The 22,801-nt window shown below is 41.3% G+C and overlaps 1 protein-coding gene across 35 annotated transcripts in view; it reads left to right on the top strand.

Annotated features, from left to right (window-relative positions):
- Nucleotides 1–22,801, top strand: part of BBX (BBX high mobility group box domain containing) — a 263,283-nt gene that overhangs the window by 211,743 nt on the left and 28,739 nt on the right. For all 35 annotated transcript variants that reach the window (XM_070582825.1, XM_070582859.1, XM_070582826.1 and 32 more), the window contains 3 exons: nucleotides 14,831–15,839; nucleotides 16,858–16,996; nucleotides 20,110–20,258. In XM_070582825.1, the coding sequence (XP_070438926.1) occupies nucleotides 14,831–15,839; nucleotides 16,858–16,996; nucleotides 20,110–20,258 (1,297 nt within the window). The remainder of the gene's footprint in view (nucleotides 1–14,830; nucleotides 15,840–16,857; nucleotides 16,997–20,109; nucleotides 20,259–22,801) is intronic.

Genomic DNA, 22,801 nt, shown 5'->3' with positions numbered 1-22,801 from the left:
TTGTCTCTCTCAGATTGGTTAAATAAGTCCAGCTTGAACCCAGATTAATGAGCTCAGTCATTTTCCTCTCCTCTGATTCTCTTATAACATCTATAAATCCCCAGAAGGCACTACTTTCAAACCAGGTGGTTGATGTTTTAATTTTTGTCTTTTTCAGTGAAGAACTCAAATGACGTGTTCTAAAGTCTGGTTTTATGACATCTATCCGTTGTACATTTGATGTGATGTGGGTGTAAAATGCTACTGTTCCCTTGGCAAAGTAGACAATGTGTTTTGACAGAGCCCTCCCTTGGTGGGCGATGGGTTGCGGGGAAGATGCTAGAAGCTGCTGTTGCTAGCCTGGGCAGGAGCAATGGCTTTCTCTGCCAAGCTGCGACCGCTCTGCCTTAAGGGAGCATGTGAAACAAATGTCTTTAGCACCAGGACGCTGTAGTGATAGTTTTCTCTTTGGTGAGACAAATTAGGAGGTACAAAATGGGCGACCACAATCTCTTATATTAAACTTTTTCTGTTTTCTCACTTCTCTGTCTTCCTTCCAATGAGTTCCTTCTAAGTTTTTTGTGGAGTGATAGGGTTCTTTTATAAATCCTGTGTAGTTTTTTGAACTTAAAGGGATGACCTATCATTTTCAAAATTTTATGGTAGCTTATATCATAAAAATATAGGAGTTTTCAATATCTTTAGATTAAACTTTTAAAGTCTAGCCAGATTCAAATTAGAAATACAAAAATACAAAGGCCCAAGAAAGTAAAGAACTGTATAAACAGTGGAACAAACTGACCTGTTGTTGTCAGACAAGTGATATGCCTCCTGTGTAAGACAAATTCAGACCCAAACAGAGGGCTATGAATGACTAGAAAACGTATGAAGACCACAGGAAATAGTTTGAAAAAGAACTGGGTGAGTCAGGGGCCAGCCCGGTGGTACAGCGGTTAAGTTCGCACATTCTGCTTCTCAGCGGCCCGGGGTTCGCCGTTTCGGATCCCGGGTACAGACACGGCGGCACTGCTTGGCACACCATGCTGTGGTAGACGTCCCACATATAAAGTAGAGGAAGATGGGCATGGATGTTAGCTCAGGACCAGGCTTCCTCAGCAAAAAGAGGAGGACTGGCAGTAGTTAGCTCAGGGCTAATCTTCCTAAAAAAAAAAAAAGCAAAACAAAATAACTGGATGAGTCAGTGGCAAAGTACTAGTTCAGATGGAACCAAAATGGTCAAGATGTGGCTACAAGTGTGTCTTTGGAGTTAGAGTTGTAAACAAGTCTTAGAGAAACCATGAGGTCATGAACTTGTCTAGCACCGTCAAGACTATGTGGATCGTCAAGACAATTTGTTTGGAAGAAGTGATTATTTTTCTTGAATAACATGAATATATGGCCCTCTCTGCATTTCCTGGTGATGTGTAAATGTGTGTGTGTTTGTACACATATACATAAAGATATACATAAGTTTTTAAAATATTAAACAACACTAAATTGTAAAACAAAGTGTCAATATTAATATATCTTTATTTAACAGTTTTGTGTTAGAAACGTATGGACCTTTGAGGTACTTTGCTGTGGGGGGTGCTAGAGAGATGAATTTGTCTCGTTTTCTTTCTTCAGCATAACAGTCATAAAAAAAGGATTCCCTATTAAATCAGAGCTCATTAAAAAGAACACTCTTCTAATTTGTAGGGACGCATCCCAAATATGAAACAGATGCTCTGGTTTAACAGATGTTTGAATGCTGCTATCATAATTTAAAGGGGTAAAATGACTGAAATAAGCCTATTCCAATTATAGCAAATCAGCTTAGACTCAGACTTAGTTTCCTATAACATCCAAGTAAAAATGTATGCTTTTGATGAAACAAGGTCGCTAAAAAATAATTTACCAAGAAAATCTTCACACATGATTATTTGCACCACATGAATATGATGCCGTAATGCTAATAGACTGTGTTTTACAATAGCATCCTCAAGCCTTCCCACTTGCTAATTAGACATCAATACGTGCACAATGGATTCATCAGTGTCTCCACAGAATCGCCGGGAGAAATAGGCTTCCTCCATTTCTTTTCTATTCCATGTGTATTGGAAGTTCATTTTTCTTGAACAAAAGATAATATTTAATTATTTTGGGCACCTCTTTAAATAAATAGAACAGGATATTGAGGAGGATTTTTCCTGTTGCCCAGGATTGGTGCTGTTGTCTGAAATCTGAAGAAACAGCTTTAAATTCACACATTGCAAAAGGAAAGCCACCAAGAAGCCACCTGCAGTTTGGGCCAGTCCCTTCTATCGGGATTTATAGAGACAGCCTAATCCAGCTGCTATCCCACATGCCACTCCAGGGGTTTCTCCTCTCATGCCCACGCTACCCCCGAGTCATCAGTGGGTGTGGGGCATCACAGGCTCTCCCGCCATCTGGAGTATTTTGGCCTTTCACGCTGTCCTGAGGAGGAAGGAGAGGAAGTGCTTTCCATTCTCACCCCTGCCGCCATCAAGCAAAGTGAAGATAACTCTAAGGGAACCCCTCTTAAAGACTGGGGGTGAGGGGCTGGCCCAGTGGTGTAGTGGTTGGGTTTGTATGTTTCCACTGCAGTGGCCTGGGATTCGCAGGTTCAGATCCTGGGTGCGGACCTACACACTGCTCATCAGCCGTGCTGTGGTGGTGTCCCATATACAACGTAGAGGAAGATTGGTGCAGGTGTTAGCTCAGGGACAATCTTCCTCACTGAAAAAAAAAAAAAAACACTAGGAGTGGTACCTGCAAGAAGTCTCTTCTCATTCTTCAGTGAGAAGCAAGAAGTGTTTAAGACATAGGTTGTTGCTCTGCCTTTCACCTGTCTGACCAGGCAAAAGAGAACTGGAGGAAATGGGCAGCAGGGAGAGACTTGCAATAGCTGGCTGCTATCTCTATTTGGGGCTATGAGGATGTGTGAGTTTCCCAGGGGTCAATTGGACAAATAGGAAGTCGTTCAGCTTGATCAGGCAAGAAGCCAAGGAACAGTCATGAGGAGGGGGCAGCAGCAGGCAGGCCGCGGGCAGTCTCTCACATCAGGAAGTGTGTGGCAGAGACGACTTTGCTCAGGACACTGACGAGCTCCCACAAGCAGGAGTGAAGTTCAGCTGGTTTGCACCAGTACAGCTGTCCTGATACTGAAATACCAAAATACTTCCTCTTGTTAGTAAAAAGGCTGTGACCCAAACCCCCTGAGGACGCTTGCAGCAACTCTGCCAGCATCCCTGGGCCCCCCTGATCCTTCCAGCAACTGGAGAGCACAGCAAGGGGCCTCCAGGGCCCTGTTCCGGCCCTGAGACCACATCCGTTCCGATCAGTTGGCCTCCCTGCCTGTTAAGTATTTTGTCTATCATCCCGCCTCTTGGCATCCCCTGACAAGGTCATTCCGCCTGATGTAGAATTAGCAAGGACAGACAGGAAAAGAAAGAAAGAACCACAGGCAGTTAGGTTTACCTCCACCAACCTCCTCCTGTCTTCTAAACGAGAGGCTTTAGGCCTTATGAAGGAAGGGCGAGGAAACCCAAGAACTAACCACTCACCCTTCCCCAACTCCATTCCTGTGGGCTGGCCCGGGAGAAGGAGGGAATGAGGAGACCACCCAAAGACAGGGGCTGTTGCTTGTACGAAATGTCTTCTGCGCGAGAAGCAGGAAATGTTTTAGGCATGAGTTTATTGCTGTTCCTAGACCTAGAGAGCAGGCGAAGAAAAAAAATTGGAGGATGTCAACAGCAGAGACAGATACCTGGACAGGCCTGCAATCTCACTTTGGCTTTGTGAGGCCCTCTTCCCATTTCCCGGGACCCCAAAGCCAAGGGATCCCTGGGGAAGACCCTGCCTCGGGCCTTTGATTGGTATTTTAAACTGGATGGATTTTTAATAGCTGAAAGTGACCTGAAAATTCTGGGATCTGTTCCAGGTATTTTTCAGGAATCTACTCCAGCTAGGAAAGGAGATTTCTTAGTGCTGCTGAGGTCAGGGAATTAAGAAAAATACAACCCTTTAGGTTGGAGCCTCCATGAGGTGCATACTGTTCAGTTAACAGTTACTTAATTGGCACAAGTACCGTAACATATTGTGTTTCCTTTCATTTTGAAATTAATTAGGTTAGGTCATATAAAGAACAAGGCAGCAGAGCATCTGCCCAGAGATCCTAATAATTGCTGTAGTGGGAGGACACACAGAGACATCTTTACCTGTACATTTTAGCAAGGAAAATTCTAAACTTGAAGCTCTCTGGTACCAAGATTGCCTAGTATAATAAGTGGAGCAATTTATTCATTTATTCTAACAAATGGTGATTATTGAGGCTCTACTCCAGGCCAGTAACAGTGAGGCCACTGAAGCCACCTGCATGTGGATGTAGAATATTTTTAGTGTGATGAGCTAACCTGTGAGCCTTCTCCAAGGTCAGTGGTACAGGAGTGCTTCACCTCCAGGTATGGTTTTGGTGTTCTGGAGTGCCACTAGGGGCTGGGGCGTAAGCCTAAAAGTATTAATGTTTGTTTTACTTCTGATTTATCTGAAATAATCTCATGTGTTCTTTAAAATAGATTATAAATTTTAGTAGCAGATTTTATCTGCAGGTAAGTTTTATTATCTAACCTAAGATGATATTGACTGACAATTATTGTCTACTGTGTGCTGGATACTGTTCTAAGTACCTTACATGTGCTCACTGAATTCTCCCCCCAGGTCCTCTGAGGTAGATGCTATTGTCCTTCCTCTTTCACACATTAGGAAACAAGAGCAGAGAGGTTGTGAGTTGCCTAAGGTCACGTGGACAGGAAGTGTTGGAGCCTTGGTGGAAACCCAGGCTGGCTGGGCTCTTCTGTCCCCTTGTTCTAGATGAATGTAAAACACTGTACAAGTTGCTTGTTATAGGAGTTTGCATGTTATGGAAAGCTCTATGGAAGACAGCTTACTCCTACACAGAAGTGTATGGCTGAATAAGATGACAGATTGTTCAAGGCGCTGTCAAAGAAATGGGGCTGATATTTCTCTTTAAAAAAGTGTCTGTACTTTTGAAACTGCCAAAATACATCTTACACCCTTAAATAAGTGTCTGTCTGTGAATATACTTTGGAAGGTACTGTGAAGGCTTTAGGAAATCATGATGTACAGCCCCTGTCCTCCAGGAGCTTGTTCTCCAGTTGCAAAGAGATAAGGTATAAAAAGTTAAGGGATAAGAAAGAAATAGTGCAGGTGGTTTCACAGGGGACCATGCGATGGAATGACAAAGCTCCTCCGAGTACTGAGTGATACACTAAGTGAGCGTGTGAGAGCAGGAAACGGAGAGGTTAACATTAGCAGGAGCATCTGAGGACCCAGCACAGGGGGGAAAGCATGAAGACGGTTCTCGATGAAGGAGTTGTTTAGGAACAGAGGTTGAAACTAGCAGCCTTTGGGCCACATCCAACTTGGCAGAGATGCTCTCTTTGGCCCACAATTTGTTGACCCGTATTACATTTTATGTTTGAATTAGAAGCTAATATTTTAAAATTATGGATTTCAAATGAATACATATTTCTGACTTCCCATGAAAATTTAGGGGATCTGGAGACACTGGGCCAGGCTTCCTGCATGACAACAGTGGGTCAGAGCTAATAAGTGGCTGTCCCCTTAGAGAGGAGTTTGCTGTGCAAATGTCACCGTCCTCTCCTTTTCCTGCTGAGCCCTGACTTGGGGCCAACAGTCATTGCCAGCATCCACTTAAACTTGTCCACTGCCCTCTTTTACACCTACCCACCCATGTGCAGTGGAGATTGTGACTTATGCGTAATTAAATAGAGAGATGGGGGAGATGCAGCAGAGGGATAAAGGCAGGCAGACGTGAGAGAGGTGGATGACAAATCCATCAGACTGACTGGAGTAGAGGCTGTTGTGCTGGGAGGTGACAGCGGGTGAAGGTCGACTGCAGCTGCAGAATTGGGAGGGTGTGTAGTGTGAAGCAAAGACGTGTAGACTTGAAAATAATGAGGAGCAGTTGAAGATGTGGGGCTGGGGTGCGCAGCGATGGAGGCAGCACTTGGAAAGACACTTGGCTGCTGTGTGTAGAATAGAGTGGAATGCCTCTGTGGGCTTCCACATGTGAGAAGACAAGAGGCAGGATTGGGGAGCTGGCGGCGAGGAGGGTGGCAGAAACAAGACACCAGGGAGGTTGCGGGGGATTCGGCTGGATTTGGTGATTGAGTCGATGTGAGAGGCAAAGCAAAAGGGGAGTCAGAGACGACTCCAACTCTGAACCTGAGTGTGTGGGAGAGAATGGCTTCCAGAAGCTTGACCCTGACCTTGGAGCCCTCCTTCAGGATGCCTGGGTGTTTGCGAACAAAGAGGAAGCCCTGATAGTAGAAAAGAAGAGGAGAAAGATGCTGAGAGAGAAGGGACAGCTGAAGAAATCCAAGACTGAGAGTCAAGGAGGGAGAGGCTTGCCAGCTAGGTCAAGATTGGAGCTTGGAAAGCAGAGAGCCGAGCTCATCTGAGCCTAGAAGAGAGAAAGATGGAAGATGGTGCCCCCGGGAGTGCTGAATTGAGTCTGTGGTACCCGTAGTCTGCGTTGTTCTTTTCCTCTTTATCATGATTCATGAAGCTAGTTATGTGTTCGGGTGAAGTTGAATAAAGAGGATATACTCATCATATGTAAGAAGCAGGATTACAGGTCTGATGGGTCTCAGGGAATTGAAAAAGTTGTCATTACCCCTATTTATTAAAAAAGGATGAAGACGTTTTTCAGAGGCCTCGAGTCCCTAGTTTTTCTTAATTCTTACTTTCAAAAACTCCTTATAATTAAAATCAAATAGGTAAAGATGAATTTACTCCAGTATCTATAAGAACTGGGAGGGTGTTTAGTGTGAACAAAAGACAAAGAAGCAGAGGCCACCCTCACCCCATCCGGAGTCTTCAGAAATGGTCTAGTTTCTGAAGAAATACTGCGTGAAGAGAAACATCTGAACCACCGTTGCACCTGGCCCAGTTGTTTCAGCAAACCGCATAGTAAACGCCCAGATCTCAGTGTTAAGAGACACGTAGACTGCTCTTCTGCAGCCAGTTATCTTTTATAATAAAGAAAATTGAATTTTCTTAGCAGTGAGGCTATTCTTTATTCTCTGAAACCATCAGCCAGTGTATTTTTATGGCAAAAACATTCTGGTTTTATTTAATTATGGGAGAAATGCACATCTTGGAAAAGACTGCTAAATGCCTTCCTAGGGTTATGTCTGCGCTGTCGTGGCAGATAATAAGCTGGTACAAAATGATTGTAAACATACCTTGGCTGCAAAACATTCGTTTTGTACTCAAAAGCAGAGATTGTGAAATTGAAACTTCTTGATTAGTGTCAGTGGGTCTGTTTTTACACTGTCTTGTTTTTAATCAGGTTGGCTCTTTTATAATAGACAATGAAAGACAAAGTATAATTAGGAGTGAAATGATGATAGGGTACATTTTGGAACTTCTTACCCATTTCTTTGTACCAGTGAAAGGGCGTCTACTTCTTATCTAGTACAGTAGTCCCCCCTTTTCCACGGTTTCACTTTCCATTGTTTCAGTTACCCGCAGTCAACTGCGGTCCAAAATATTAAATGGAAATTTCCAGAAACAAACAATTCATACGTTTTCAATCGCAGGCCATTCTGAGTAGCGTGATGAAATCTTGTTCTGCCTGAGGCATGACTCCTCCCTTTGTCCAGTGGATCCAGCTGTGTAGGCCACCTGCCTGGTAGTACTTAGTAGCTGGCTGGGTTATCAGATCGGCTGTCGCTGTCTCACAGTGCTTATGTTCAAGTCACCCTTATTTTACTAAATAATGGCCCCAAAGCATAAGAGTAGTGATGTTGGCAATTCAGATATGCCAAAGAGAAGGCGTAACATGCTTCCTGTAAGTGAAAAGATGAAAGTTCTCATCTTTTAATAATAAGGAAAGAAAAAAAATCATATGCTGAGGTTGCTACGATCTATGATAACTTTCATTACAGTATATTCTTCTAATTATTCTATTTTATTGTTGTTAATTTCTTATTGTGCCTGATTTATAAATTAACCTTTATCATAGGTCTCTACGTACACAAAAAAACATGCTATATATGGAGTTCAGTACTATCCACGGTTTCAGGTGTCCACTGGGGGTCTTGGAACATATCCCCCTCAGATAATGGGGGCCTGCTGTACACATGATTAATTATTTGTCACTGGTCATTTCACTCAGTCTTTTAAAGCAGGACACATTGAAGAATTGAATTGGTATCTTAACATTTGTAGAAAGGAACATATTTAAAAATGTCTTTGATTCAAAGAGATCAAAGCTTGATGCAGCACAGATTTATTACATCTTTGAGTCCCCAGTAACAAGCCCGGAGCCTAAGGTGTGACCTTAGCTGAACTGAAAATGGCGGCCTCCCTGGACCCAGGAATGTAAAAAGTCATCCCTCCACTGCACGTTCTATCTCCCCTCCTCAGTATTCCTGTGGCGTTTTTTCTTTGTAATCATTTTGAAGAGGAGGACTTTTTATACATGTGCGTCCTTAGGATGTCAGTTTCAACATAGTGGTTTTTGTTTTTTGGGAACGAGTTACATTTCTTCCAGCCCGTCACTTTCAGGCCATTCTGACTGCGCCAAACAGTGAGAACCCTTAGTGTGGTTTTAGTTGTTAGAGGTAAACTTAAAATATTGGTGATTAATTTTCACTGGTGCTCTTGGGAAGAGTAAGGAGAGCGTGATTGCTGGTCGAGGCCAGGCAGTGGCGAGGTCATAATTAGCATTGTTTTTTATAGGTTCATAAAGTAACTCTTGGTATGAGTCAGAATGCCTTTAAGACTCATCAGTTACCTTGGAACTAATGAACCATTCAATTCAACGCAATTATGTGGTTGAATGCCTTCGTTCTGAAGGTACTAGGATATTCTGGGAGGAGAATGCAAGGGTGGACAGGGTACATTTTGTGCCCCCTAAATTACTGTTATAAAGAATACGGTAGTACCTGAGGAACAGACAATAGATATCAAATATTTATGCCCAACATTTGATTTAAAACATTCGCATTTTATCTTCCTTAAATACAGCCATGGGAGTTCCATCCGGAAGGTGGCCTGCAGATGACTTTACATTCTCACTTTTAAAGGAGATTATTGTTCCATTTAAAATGATTATAGAAGAATAAATTGTCATTTACTAAGGCATGTTCTGTTTCAAGGCCTGATTAACAGTGAACCCTCTCTTAAGGGCAACTTGACTAATTAATAACAGACATTAGTTCTGTGCTTCCCACAGTGCAGTTTTATTCACTTGAGTTCACATCGATTTGTGTTCTTCTGTGTCCACTCTGTGCTTATCCGTGTACATGTCCCTGCAGATATATGTGATATAGTTTCTGTGCTGTTTCCTGAGTCCCACTAAAGTGTTGGTATAGGCACCCAAAAGGCGATGCGAGTAGATAGGCTTGTACTCAAAAGTAGAACTGAGCGTAATTATATGTTTATGAAGAGTTGCTTCTTGAAAGATAACTGATTTAAGATCTTCCTGAATCTAATTTTGTTGTATATGCTTCCCCCCGCCACCCAGTTATAGAGTCATTCAGCCCTAGAATGAAAAATTAGAGCAAAGCTGTTAGTCTGCCAGGGCCATGACATGCTACTAATGATACCAATACAAATGTTATTACTACTCGTAACAGCTAACGTTTGTTCTGTATGGTATAAGGCCCCCGAGGGATGGTTGTCACAATATGTTATTCTTACTCTGTAACGGGCACTGTTTTAAGTACTGTACATGTGCAACTCATTGACCCTCACAGTACTCCCGAGGCAAATGCTGCTAACATCCATGTTTTATAGATTGGGAAACTGAGGCACAGAAAGGTTTAGAGAAAATAAGCTGATCAGTGGCAGAGCCAGTCTGCCTCCAGAGTCCCTGCCTTTTGAAACTCTCTGAGTGTAGAATTTGCTTACATCTAAGCATGACAGCATCCTCTAAGAGTTATTACATCCATAGCTGTTCCCAGGTGCTGTTTATGTCATGTGGAAATACAGACTGTTAATTTGTAGAAACTTTTGAAAATTATTTCTAATAGTATAATGTTTGAACTAAGAAAAGAAGATGAAAATTGGGAATTATCGAAATCTCCCCCTAAAAAATCATTGACAAATGTGCTATCCCAGAGTCTGTTTGCCCTGCGTGCTGGCTTATATGCCAGGTGGCTACAGACTGCCTTTCCTGGGTTCCTGTGTCCCCTGATTTCCAGCTGGATTCAGCCAGTGCGACACACTAGTGGGAGATGAGGGGATGGAGGAAGAGAGAGGCTGGCTGAGCAGGGAAGGGGAGATGAGAGATGGAGGTGGAGCAAACGCAGCATCTCTTCCCTGTGTCCAGCTCCCTCCAGAGAGGCCCACCGTGGTTCCATCTTCCCTTCCCCCATTCGTCCCTACTGTGGCTTCCTGCTATTGTTAATCCCTGAATTCCCTCACCACCTCTTGTTTGGGTGTCTCAGTTCTTCATGACCTGAGTAACCAACTTATTCCCTGCCTTAAATTCCTTCAGCTCAATGTGCTTTAAGTTGTTTCTGTTTGCCTAGTTAGACCCTGGCTGGTGCATAAGCCATCCTTGTTCTCTATTTGGTATGATTATATAGTAGGCTAAGAGAATGCTGCTGGCCTACTGTATCCAGATTTTGGCAAGACTTCTGACGGATAATCTTATGATGTCCTTGTGGAAAAAAAAGGGGAAATTTAGATTGGATTATAAAACTTTCTTAAATTGCTGAAGTTTCTTAACGTTCAAATCACCTGATGAAAGGGTTCTAGAGGTTTTCCAGAAGGCTGTGTCCTTGGCCGTATTCTATGTAACATTATTACCAGAGATTTGGAAAAAGATATAAGCTTTATCAAGTGTGTCTGTAACATAAAGCGGGAGGGTAATTTAAATCAAATTTTGAAAGGATAAACTGTAAGGAAAAATGGAAATTTTGTACCGAGGAACTAAAAATAGAAAGATATAGAATGGAAGAGACCAAGCTTCCCAGCATATTATGTCGGTGAAGAAATCCAAGATTTTAATTGACCACAAGCCCAATACAAACCAGAAGTATGACCTGTTTTTTAAAAAAAGGAGGGGGGGGTTCATCCTTGGACCCCATTAGAAGATAAGTAACGTCCCTGTCAACTGACAGATAATTCCACTTCTCATCTAAAGTGTCACAGGAAGGCTAGGAACTTAATCTAAGGAAAATATTGCTAAAGTGAAGCATCAGTGCTCCCCAACCCCAGTATTGTAAAGCTGGTTACAGGTAGACCGACCTGTGAAGTCACTGACAGGTTGTGTTCTCACATGTTGGTTCACTTGCGCCTCACAACAGCCCAGTGGAAGATGTACCGTTTCCATTTCTCAGCCTTTATTTCCTCATCTAGGTTGAAGTCTAAGCTCCGTAGCTCATTGTGTGGTCTTAGGCAAGCAAGCTGTGGTGTTTGGTTATGAACCAGCCTATTTCCATAAAGCCTGTTCTCACTTCGGGACCACAGACTGCATCTCGAGAAGCGGGGCCCAGCTTTTGAAAGGTCGGGAAGCCTTTACGTGTGATGAGCAGTTCCGGGAACTGGGACATGATGCCAGGGGAAGAGGCTTATGGGGACATAAAGGCTGTCTTCCAGGATTTGAAAGTCCGTCACATGAGAGAAAGAGTAGATTACTTGTTGTGGCTCAGGGAACAACTAGGACTGATAGGGTGATAGATTTTTGCTCAATATCTTAAAAATTTCAAATAGCACTGCCTTCTAACATGGTCATTATCTTTGCGCAAAAAGTTGGATAACTAACTCTGAGAAATCTTGCAGTGAAATGAATTCCTGCATTGGGAAGAATGTTCAATTAGATAACCTCCCGGGAGACGCTCAACTCTGAGGATCTGATTTGTGTGTGTTCTGGTTTTTGGTTACTGAGATTTGTGATTTATAGGTATTGATTCGGAGTTATTTGTTTTATTTTTATAGTTTAACTTCCAGCAATATAATTGTTTTTCTTGTAATTTAGGATTAACATACTCTATTTGTGAAAAAAAAAATTTTTTTTAAGAGTCTGAAACAAGGAAGAAAAGCATGACTGGTGCTCAGTGTAATTACCTTCACAAGAATTATTATGCTATTTCCCGGAATATGTCCCTGGAGTGAGTGTCTGCATTTGTTCCATTTCATTCCTAGCTGTAGAATCCTATCAGAGGTGATGAGGAGAATCATTGTGAAATATATTGAAGCAGAGAATAGAGTTTGCAAAGTATTAAAGTATTATTAGCTTTGCTAAGATGAACCTGTGTGTTGTAGACTGTTGGCATCCCACTGTGAAAACTGCACCGGTGTGGTAGAAGGTCCCCAAAATGATTTCTTAAAGGCCACCACAGTGACACTGGTCTAAAAACCGTAAAATATACTTCGAGGCCTTTCCAGCCCTTTTTTCTAGAACTAGTATAGTCTCTCTCCCCACACAGGATAGTAATATTCATGAAGAGCCAGGATAATTGAGAAAGGAAAATAAAAATTATTTCAAAATTGATACAAAAACAGCAGATCTGGGTCCAGGCAGGTGGCACAGTAGTTAAGTCTGCACACTCCACTTCAGCGGCCTGGGGTTCGCGGGTTCGGATCCTGGGTATAGACCTACACACCGCTCCTCAAGCCACGCTGTGGCAGTGTCCTTATACAAAGTAGAGGAAGATTGGCACGGATGTTAGCTCAGGGACAATCTTCCTCATCAAAAGAAAAAAAAACAAAAAACAGCACATCTCCTCTCATGGGAGTAAAACATGCAGAGAAGATTAAATGGATCAATGTCTCAGGATTAATTTAAGAGGATATTTTGCTTTGATCTTATTTGTGGTTGGGTTTGACAAAGGGAAGCTCTCAGTCTTCATAACTACTTGCTGAGGTCTGAGAGTTAACTGACATGAGTTCCTGAAAAAGACAGCTCCATTGTAGATCCGTAATATTTCAGATCTTCCCTCCAAATGATCTGAAGGGCCCAGTGCTCTTGTCAGGTTCATTTTTTTTAAGAATTTGCTCTGTCTGCCTCTCTCCAGCCCTTCTCCAATTTCTTTCCAGACTTGCCAATCATAATGTAATTCTCGCAGAAAGATTTGAGATCCACTGAAAGTACTAAGGGGAAAAATGAGCTAGAAGAGCATCTGATATTTAATTGAATATATTACCCATTTAAAAAATGAATTTTACAGACTTTAACAATCCCTGACAATTGGCCATTTGATAAAAAGGTGATTTTTTTCTGAGGTGGGCCCGGTGGCATAGTGGTTAAGTTCACGCACTCTGCTTTGGTGGCCCAGGGTTCACAGGTTCAGATCCCAAGTGCAGACCTACACCCCTCATCAAGCCATGCTGTGGCAGCGTCCCACATAAAATAGAGGAAGATTGGTACAGGTGTTAGCTCAGTGACAATCTTCTTCAAGCAAAAAGAGGAAGACTGGCAACAGATAGCTCAGGGCCAATCTTCCTCCCCCAAAAGTACACAAAAACAACAAGTATTAAAAGACAAAAAGGTGATTTTTCAAAAAAAAAAAAAAATCAGTTTGCTACTCATGTGCTTGATTTGGGACTCAGCAATCCTCAGTGTTCTTTTTCCTCTGCGTTGCTAATACAAAATAGATAAAACAAGTAGTGGCTAAAAATTCCTGTGCTGCCCTTGGCCTCAGGATGAATTCCTCAAAGGCACAGAGGGGGCCTTATTGAACTCTGTATCTATGGTGTCCTCCGCAGGGCCTGGCCCTCAGGGGCCTTGCAGGGGATGCTTACGAATGCAAACCCAGTTATTGAAAATAAATTTTACAAGTTGTAATTTCTCCTTCTAGAAAGTAGCTTTAGATTGAAGTATTGAGGTACCTGGGAGCTGGAGGGGAAGATGGCAAGTTTCTCCTTTAATGTCCTATATGTGAAATTTGGGGAGTTTAAAAACATAACCAAATTGCTGCCAGATGTGTTTTGGTGTTCAGAATCTTTCAGATTTTAGGAAAACGATACATTATATGTATCTTACACTATGCAATTAATTCCCACAATACATATGCAAATACATGAAGATTCTGATAGCAAAAGTGTATGAATAGTCATTAAGTAAGATAAATTAAGATGTTAAGCCGTTTCACATTAGTTCTGGTCAGAATTTGCAGCCAAGTAAGTTTGGATCAGATTGAGTTTGCCACCAAATCCATTTAAAAATGCCACGACTTAGTTTTCAGAACTTTTGTGATCTTCATGTTGTCTGTCAGCATTTGTGGACCCATAAGGTTTTGTTCATTAACCAAAACCTTCTGTCGTTGTTTAATGAATCATCTTACCATATCTAATTCAAGTGGGTAGATAGAAAGTGTTACTATTTTCATTTCCCCAAGAAAAGAAAAAGTGAACATCTGAACAGAGTTTGGCATGATTCACTGAGTACTGCCCTAAGTACATTGTGTCAGACCTCAGAATCCTCAGGGACGGCTAGCCTCACCATCAGAGGAGCGAGGATGAAATGACTCATTCTAGGTACGAAGTTAGCACGGAGCAACACTGAGATTCATGCGCAGTCCTTCAGCCCTGGGTCCGTCCTCCTCCTACCAAATCTTGTTTTCATAGGAAAAGCTTCCAGTGAAGCTAGAAAGGGGGAATTCGGAAGTATGCTTGTCTCGAGTTTAATGAATATATCATAATGCCTAAGGCCTTTCATTAAGAAGTGGACTGATTATTGTAAAGTTTGAAGTATAAAAGGATATAATTAAAAAGTTCAAGCTAATTTTGAGTATAGAATAATAAGGATACTTTTTGCTGTTCTCCCATTTTTGTTTTAACTGTTTAGATGTGCCTGGCGTCAGAGGGGGTGAAAATGGAGGAATCAAGGCTAGTAAAAGCAAAAGAATCAGATGGCGGAAGAATTAAAGAATTGGAGAAGGGAAAGGAAGAAAGAGAAATAAGAATGGAGAAGACAGATGAAGCCAGGTTACAGAAGGAAGCTGAATTTGAAAATTCAGCTACAGAACACATAAGAGATTCTAAGGAATTAAGAAATTTCGAGGAGGTGAGAATGGATGATATAATGGCTCTAAAAATGGAAGATCCCAAAGAAATTAAAAAGGAAGAATTAGAGGAAGATCAAAAATGTAGTCACTTCCCTGATTTTTCTTACTCTGCCAGTAGCAAGATAATAATAAGCGATGTTCCCAGTAGAAAGGATCACATGTGCCATCCTCATGGAATTATGATCATCGAGGATCCCACAGCGTTGAACAAACCAGAAAAGCTAAAAAAGAAAAAGAAGAAAGGCAAAATGGATCGGCATGGAAATGATAAATCCACACCCAAGAAGACTTGCAAAAAGAGGCAGTCCTCGGAGTCTGACATCGAGAGTGTCATGTACACCATTGAAGCCGTGGCGAAGGGAGACTGGGGCATTGAGAAACTTGGAGAATCTCCTCGCAAGAAGGTCCGTACATCCTCAAGTGGCAAGGGAAGCATTTTGGATGCCAAGCCACCAAAGAAAAAAGTGAAATCAAGAGAGAAGAAAACGTCCAAGGAGAAATCCTCAGACACCACCAAAGAGTCAAGACCTCCAGATTTCATTAGTATTTCCGCCAGCAAGAACATTTCTGGTGAGGTGCCAGAGGGTATAAAAGCAGAACCATTGACCCCCATGGAAGATGTGTTACCACCCAGCTTGTCGGGACAGGCCAAGCCTGAGGACAGTGACTGTCACAGGAAAATAGAGACTTGTGGCTCCCGGAAATCCGAGAGGTCTTGCAAAGGTGCTCTTTATAAAACCCTGGTGTCTGAGGGCATGCTCACCTCTCTGCGGGCTAATGTTGACAGAGGTAAGTGACTTGTGCAGATCCTAGAAGAATATGGAAATCTAGCAGAATTTCTCCTTTAGACTTGTTGAAAAGAACCACCATAAAGAACAATATGTTATCAAAATAATATTTTACGTTTGATGGTTCTTTATGGTTTATGGATCATACACATTTGTTGTTTTACCTACATGTTCTCTGGCACCATAGAGGAGAGTTTGTATTCATTTTGTGGGTAATTCTCAGGATACAAATGTTCAAAGCAATTCAAACTTTTTTTTACTGGAATGGGCTGGCTTTTTGCTTTAAAGAATCATTATTGCATGTTTGGAGCTATTAATCTGATTTTTAAAACTGATGGAAAGAATTTCCTGAATCAAGCAGATATGTTTGGCAGAATCTTGACTTGCAGGCTCCAGAAGCAAATAACTTATCTAACCCTCTCCATTAGGTAATTAAAACTGTAATTGAAGTGAAGGGCTCTTTAGACCATAACAGTATCCAGAAACGAGTTAATGTGTATATCTTTATATGCATTATACCATAGAGTGTTTCGTATAAATTCATCTATTTTAAAATATAGCATCTGGCGAGGGACTACTTCTTTCCAAGCTGAATTCTAGCAAGAGATATATGAATAATAGGTCTAACAAGCCCTGAATGAACATCCTTGGGAGTATATAGTTCTCCAGGGATGTCATTCCACTCAGTCTTGGGGAGATTAGAATTAACAGTGCCCACCAGCAAAGGGCTCCCACACCTTAGGCTGATTCTCTAATAGAAAAGCTACTAGTGGTTAGTCTGTCTGTGGAGTCATGCAGGTACCTGTTGAGTTATGACGAGACAACCCATCTAGGGGCTGTGGGTGACTTTTTCGCAAGTTCTGTTATTAAGGGTAGTCCATCATGAATGACTCTGAGAACTCAGAAATATAGAGAGCATCGTGCAAATGATACTTAAAAGGTCACTTGTGAAGCAGCTTAGATGATTTCCCTCCCATCCCACTATACCCAGCACGTCCTTTTTTCTTGAATTTCCTTAGGGAAACGAAGCTCAGGAAAAGGAAACTCCTCCGATCATGAAGGGTGTTGGAATGAAGAAAGCTGGACATTTAACCAGAGTGGGACCAGTGGGAGCAAGAAGTTCAAGAAGACAAAGCCGAGGGAAGACTCTCTCCTTGGGTAAGTGCCTGGGAGCACAGTCAGCCACACTGCACAGACCCCAAGTGTGGTAGGATGTTCAAGGTAAACACAAATCACTACCTGCTATCCTTTGAGCACTCACGTGGCACTTACTGCAGTCTTAGCAAACACATGAGGAAATACAAATCAAGTGTATCACAGGATTCCTGCTGTTTGCAGGTCGTGTGAGTGCCACGTCATTCACGTTTTAAGTACAGTACAAAACATGCAGATTTTAGACTCAGACCTGAGTTTGAATTGAGGTCCACCATGGATTAGCGGTGTGATATTGTAAATCCTTTAGTATCACCAAGGATGCATTTTCCCATCTGGAGTTTACAGTGGATGTTATAAGTCTGTTTACATTGTGCCCATTTTACATACTGTGTATACGTCCTTTAATATTTCTAAAGGTATGTACATATGTTTATAAAATAATGACAGCTGAAAATGCAAGGTAAATAAAATGTTTCTAGCTCTAACCTTACTTTGTTTAAACGGTGTTCTGTTACTCTAAGATAAAAATATTACATTGAATGTTCTCCTAGTATAGAGAATATTCAGTAGTTAATTATGTATTGAAATGGCAATATCAAGCAATAGCATACATCAAGATAAAATCATCGAGAATTATTTCCTTTTTTATGTTATGCCCAAGACTCTTAATATAAAACAGTTTGTTAGTTAGGTTAGGAGAGCCAATACTTTATATTGCTGGGGAAAGCATCTACATCTTCAGTTGTACTATTTTGAAAATCCTTTGAGATTTTTTATTAGCCCAGTTTGAAGAGAATGCATTGAATAGAAATAAGAATTATATTTTCCATATTTTTTCATAAGTGTGTTTAAAGGTATGCCAATTTTATGCATTGGGAGGATTGTATTTGGTTTATTCATAAATATTTGTATTTCTGTTTGTGGAATAATATATTTTTTCCTTGGAAGTTACAGTGCTCTCAAGTCTGGTTAATTCTCAAGCTCTAGGTCATCACAAAGTCTGGGGGGGAGTTACTTTTCATAATGATGATTCCTCAAGATTATTTATATTGAGATGATATATTTATATATATTTCCTTCCTAATATTTTTAAAAGTCCAAAGTAGTTCAAATTAGTTTTGCTTGCATAATGCTTAAACAATGACATGAAAATCCTCACATGGGTCATTGTCGAATGATACTTTCAAATGCAGAATTTCCTTAAAAAGTGGCCACCGAGTGTCAGGACCGATGCCTGGACTCCCAGTGCTCTGTGGGTCTGCACGCCGAGCGAGGAGGAAGTCTCCTTGCAGACGGTGTGAAGTCCTAGGGCAGTAAGTGGGCCTTCAGGCTCCCCACAGAAAGTTCTCTGATGCTGCCACTGGAAACTTCTGACAGCCATGAGAGAAACCTTTTCACCAATCTTCTTTGAGGAAGAAGAAAAGTGAAACAATCTTTTGAAAATGTGTCCCTGAGAAGAGATTGGTGTGTGGGTTGTTTTGTTTTGTTTGTTTTTGATCATTTCTAAGGAAGCCACATGTATACCTAGGAGTGTGGTTTTCTGCAGGCTTAAGTCAACAGTAAACCTCTAGCCTCTCCTCCTGTCACCCCTTTAGACGTTGGCCATTCAGAGTCAGACTTCGCTTTGTTCAGAACATGCCAACATCGTGCATTAGCAGTGAGGAATGCCAGTTCCTACAGTCTTCTCTGAGATTTCTAAATGAGCATTTTAAACCTTTTTATCACAGAAAACGTGCTACCTGTTTAGTTAACTGTAGCCAAGAAAAATTCGCTTAGTGTTGACAGTTCTAATTTTATAGATTTCCCCAAGAAAAACGTAGGTGATTATTCTAGTTGGAAAAATAAAAAAAAACTCCCAAGGAACCTTAAGAGTTACATCTTGCATTTTTGTAGTTTTCTTTTGGTTATTCAGAGTATCTGAAAAATTCACAACTTATAGGTAGCTTTCTGGTAGCAACCTGATAGTATGAGATAGTATCTGCTTTTTCATTAGTGTAAACATTTTTTAACTGAATAAGACGATTTTATTAAGAGAGGAGCATCACCCCCACCCCGCACACTCACTGCTCTGATAGAACTTACTCATGGCTTTTTTACTTGGACCATTCTCATGGTTACCTGGCGGTCTTATCTCTGCTCCCCAAGTTTTGTACATTCCTCCAAAACTGAGAACAGTTTTAGGTGGACACATCTCAAGTCTACCCCTTAGGTAGCAGCCTAACACGTTAGCTAGTAGCTTCTTGTAAGTTGGTGCTCAGAGCTGCTCTCTTCCCAGTACACCTTCCATTTTCCATCTACCAAGCAGCATGCTTCTCCTGCAGCTTCTCCCATCTGTTTGGGCTGCATCTTAGTTAATAAGTCTTACTAAGTGAAAGCCAGCAGCCAGCGTAGGATCCAGCAGGCATGCTGCCATTGCTGTGGGGGGGCCTTAGAGACAGTCAACACAGCCCCAGGATTTCCCACCTTTGCCGCTGACTTTTCTGAAATTGTTTGTGGGTTGTGTTAAAGCAGTGTGGCCTCTCTGCCACCGTGTTCGTGAAAACTGGCTCTCCTTTTCTCATTGAGTGTTTTATCCTCATCCTGGTCAACTGTCTAGAATTTTTTTCTACTATTTGAAATATTTTTACACATTTTCTTTGCATGTGTGTTTTAATCGTGTACTAGTCAATAAATATTTTTTTAAAACTAATCTTACAAAATTACCTGTATGCCGTATTACCGGTAAGCTTGCCAATATATATATGAATCTTTAGAATGAGAAACGTGTCTGGGTGGAACTTGTTTTGTATTGAACTTAATGAAAAATTCCCATGCCAATGGAGAGAATGGCAATTTCTCCACTTCAAAAATATTCTGATATTTTAAATAAGCTTCCTGCTTTTCTAAGGTAATAGCCTAACCCGTCTTGTGAGTTTACTAAGAAAACTGTGCTGGTAAATCTTCTCAAGCATTCCTGGAAAGATGTTTTTTGTCCTTGCATAGAATTTATTAACAATGCCCTAATTCTCGGGGACCCTGTTTTCAAATGGAATATCGTAAAATAGATCGTGCATCATTTTCTGTTTAAAGATTTACGTCGTGTGCGGATTGATTCCACCTCCCGCTTCTTTTCTTAGGTCAGCAAAGCTGGATGAAGAATTTGAAAAAAAATTCAGCAGCCTCCCTCAATATAGTCCTGTTACGTTTGACCGGAAGTGTGTCCCTGTCCCAAGAAAAAAGAAGAAGACTGGAAACATGTCCTCAGAGCCGACGAAAACCAGCAAAGGTTAGATGCGGCCATACCTCCTGCCGTGTGGTCAGAGTCTCTCCTGAGCTTCTGCATCTCCCTATAGGTGTATGAGTGGGTTTAGAACTGATTTTCGAGTGAGTGGAATTTCAGGTCACTTTCCAAGATGGTGTTGCTTCCTGCCTCGCTTCTCTCCCTCCTTTCCCTCCTGATTCTCCTCAGCCCCTGTCCTTTGGCATCTCAACCTGTACATTTGCCCTTAAGGATGCAGATTTTTTGAAAAGTGTTGCACGTGCTCTTCGATCTTCCACTCTCCAGAATTCTAACTCACACGTTGAGCTCTTCTTGAGCAGAACCTGCTGGCTGAGGCTAAATCTTCTGTTCCCTGTGTCTGCAACAGGTTGGACTCTGGGTCTCTGAAATCGTTCTGTTCACCTAATAAGCAGACTCCATTCTTTCCTGGCAGTATGAACCAAATGAAACTAAAACTCCCCATATTGCTCTAGCAATCTACTTTTTTTATTGCTTTCGTTAAATTTGAAAAAAAATGTGTTTAGCCTGTTCAAGAATATCAGGTTCTCCCTTGTGTATCAGGGAAGCTTTTAAAATTATCAGCAGGACTTGAAAGGGTCTCAGATTTATCAGGGGCAGCACCAGCTGGAAAAGGGGGCTTTTAAAGAGTATGGGGGCCGTTTTCAGTGGTCTCAACACCTGGGAGCACTGTGACATTTATGGGGCATGGGCTGAGATTCTAAGCATCCTGACCTGCTCAGGACATCCGAGCACAGTGAAGGAAGGATTGTCCTACCAAAATGACAGTATTGCCCCCATTGAGACACTTGTCTTCTGATTTTACTGTCGCTCGAAAGATTGGTGGGGGAAATGTGCCTCTAGTTTTTTCCACAGATGCAGGAGACTTCATTTGGTTAGCTCTCCTTTAATTAAGGACAGTGAATGGAGAGATGAAGAATTGGTGTGGCCAAACTTTTTATTCCTTTCAGGATCAAATTTTGAGTAGGATTTGATGGAAGAGTTCTTGTAATTACCCTGCAAAAGTGGCTGCCTGTTACCTGCTTTATGTCGTGTCAGATTAATTCCCTTCTTTTGTGTAGTTTAGATGGATGGATGGATGGATAGATAGATAAAATATATATCTTACATAAATCTTGCTGAGTTCTGGCAATCATGGATAATGATAAGAGATAAATATTAATGAGGAGATACAATTTCGTGGATTTTGAGGTAATAGTTAAGGTGTATGTCTGGGGAAAATTATGGTTTCTTCTCTGAAGAAATCTAAATCTTTCTCCCTCGAAACCTAAAAACCCCTTTGTGCATTAGAATCAACACAACTGAGGAGGGTTGCTTTGAGATTGTATCTCAAGATGGGTCTGAAAGGCTAAAGAAAATCCCCATTTCGTGATTAAAGACAGAGAGGAACGTGAAAGTGATTTTAGAATTAGCTCAGTTTTCCTCTGTGGTTAATAAAAACAAGTCTAGTGAATAAAGAACTAAAAAAGAAATGTCACCTCACCAGTTTTGCTCATCAGGGAAAACAAAACAGGATTGTATCAAGATCTTTCAAGATAGATAGGAAAGAAATAAAGTGGGCTTCTTGACAGGGAGGTAACTGAGCACCATAATGGATCACCATATGAAATGACAGTCCATGTGCCCTCGAGATGCTTAAGAATAGGCAAAATAGTCCGTGAACCCAAAGATGCCAGGTATCTTGATCTTCTATAATTTTTGGATTTAAAGTTGCTGATAATACCTGACAAGCCAATAAAATAGAACTTAATTGATTGACATCCAGGACATATTCTCTTCCTCTGCTCCCTGGAGTTCGAGACATTCATTTTAGACCTCTAAAGTGGGCTGAATTATCTATCAGGGAACGTAACAACAGGTTTGTTTTTGTAAAGCTATAAAACCCTGAAGTTAGGATCTATTTTCATGAGACCTTCTCTTGGGTCTTAGTTGTCTGTTATATATTTTTCCTCTGCCCGCTGAGATTAACAGTATTTCTTTTGATGTGAAATAGCTTTTTGGAGTTTTGGACTATACTTCATACAGTATCATCTTAACTCTGCTGTTACGCCTCTCAAGCCACAGGGTCCCTGGATCTTATTCAGCGTATCAGGAATTACATAGGTGGGAAGTCTTTCAAGCCTTTGGATTTTGTTCTGCGTTCTCACTCGTGGAGTAAGATGCAACTGAAATAAAGCAGAAATTAAATAATATATTCTCTGTTTAGCAAACTAAAGAAATAGTATTTGTGACATTGTAATTTGGCATTAGCAGCACCAATATACTATCCTACAAGTTATTAATGAAATTATCATACCAGCTGTGCTGTAATTGCCTGATCTTTAGAGGATAGAGGAGATTGTTTTCTTAGACTCCAGACCCTTTGCATAATGAATCATCCAAAGCAAGCACTGTGGATGAGATCATTAGTTCATTAGTAAAAGAGCGTGTATCCATAGGAAACCTCATTTTCCCCCAACAATTTGCATTTTGTCTATATTCTCTTTCCCCCTATACTTGTTATCATTCAACATTCATTATACTTTTTTTCC

The sequence above is a fragment of the Equus przewalskii genome, chromosome 18 (genome assembly GCF_037783145.1).
Source record: "Equus przewalskii isolate Varuska chromosome 18, EquPr2, whole genome shotgun sequence".
NCBI lineage: Eukaryota > Metazoa > Chordata > Mammalia > Perissodactyla > Equidae > Equus > Equus przewalskii.
The sequence above is the reverse complement of the archived record's forward strand: the minus strand, read 5'-3'. Positions and strand labels throughout refer to the sequence as shown.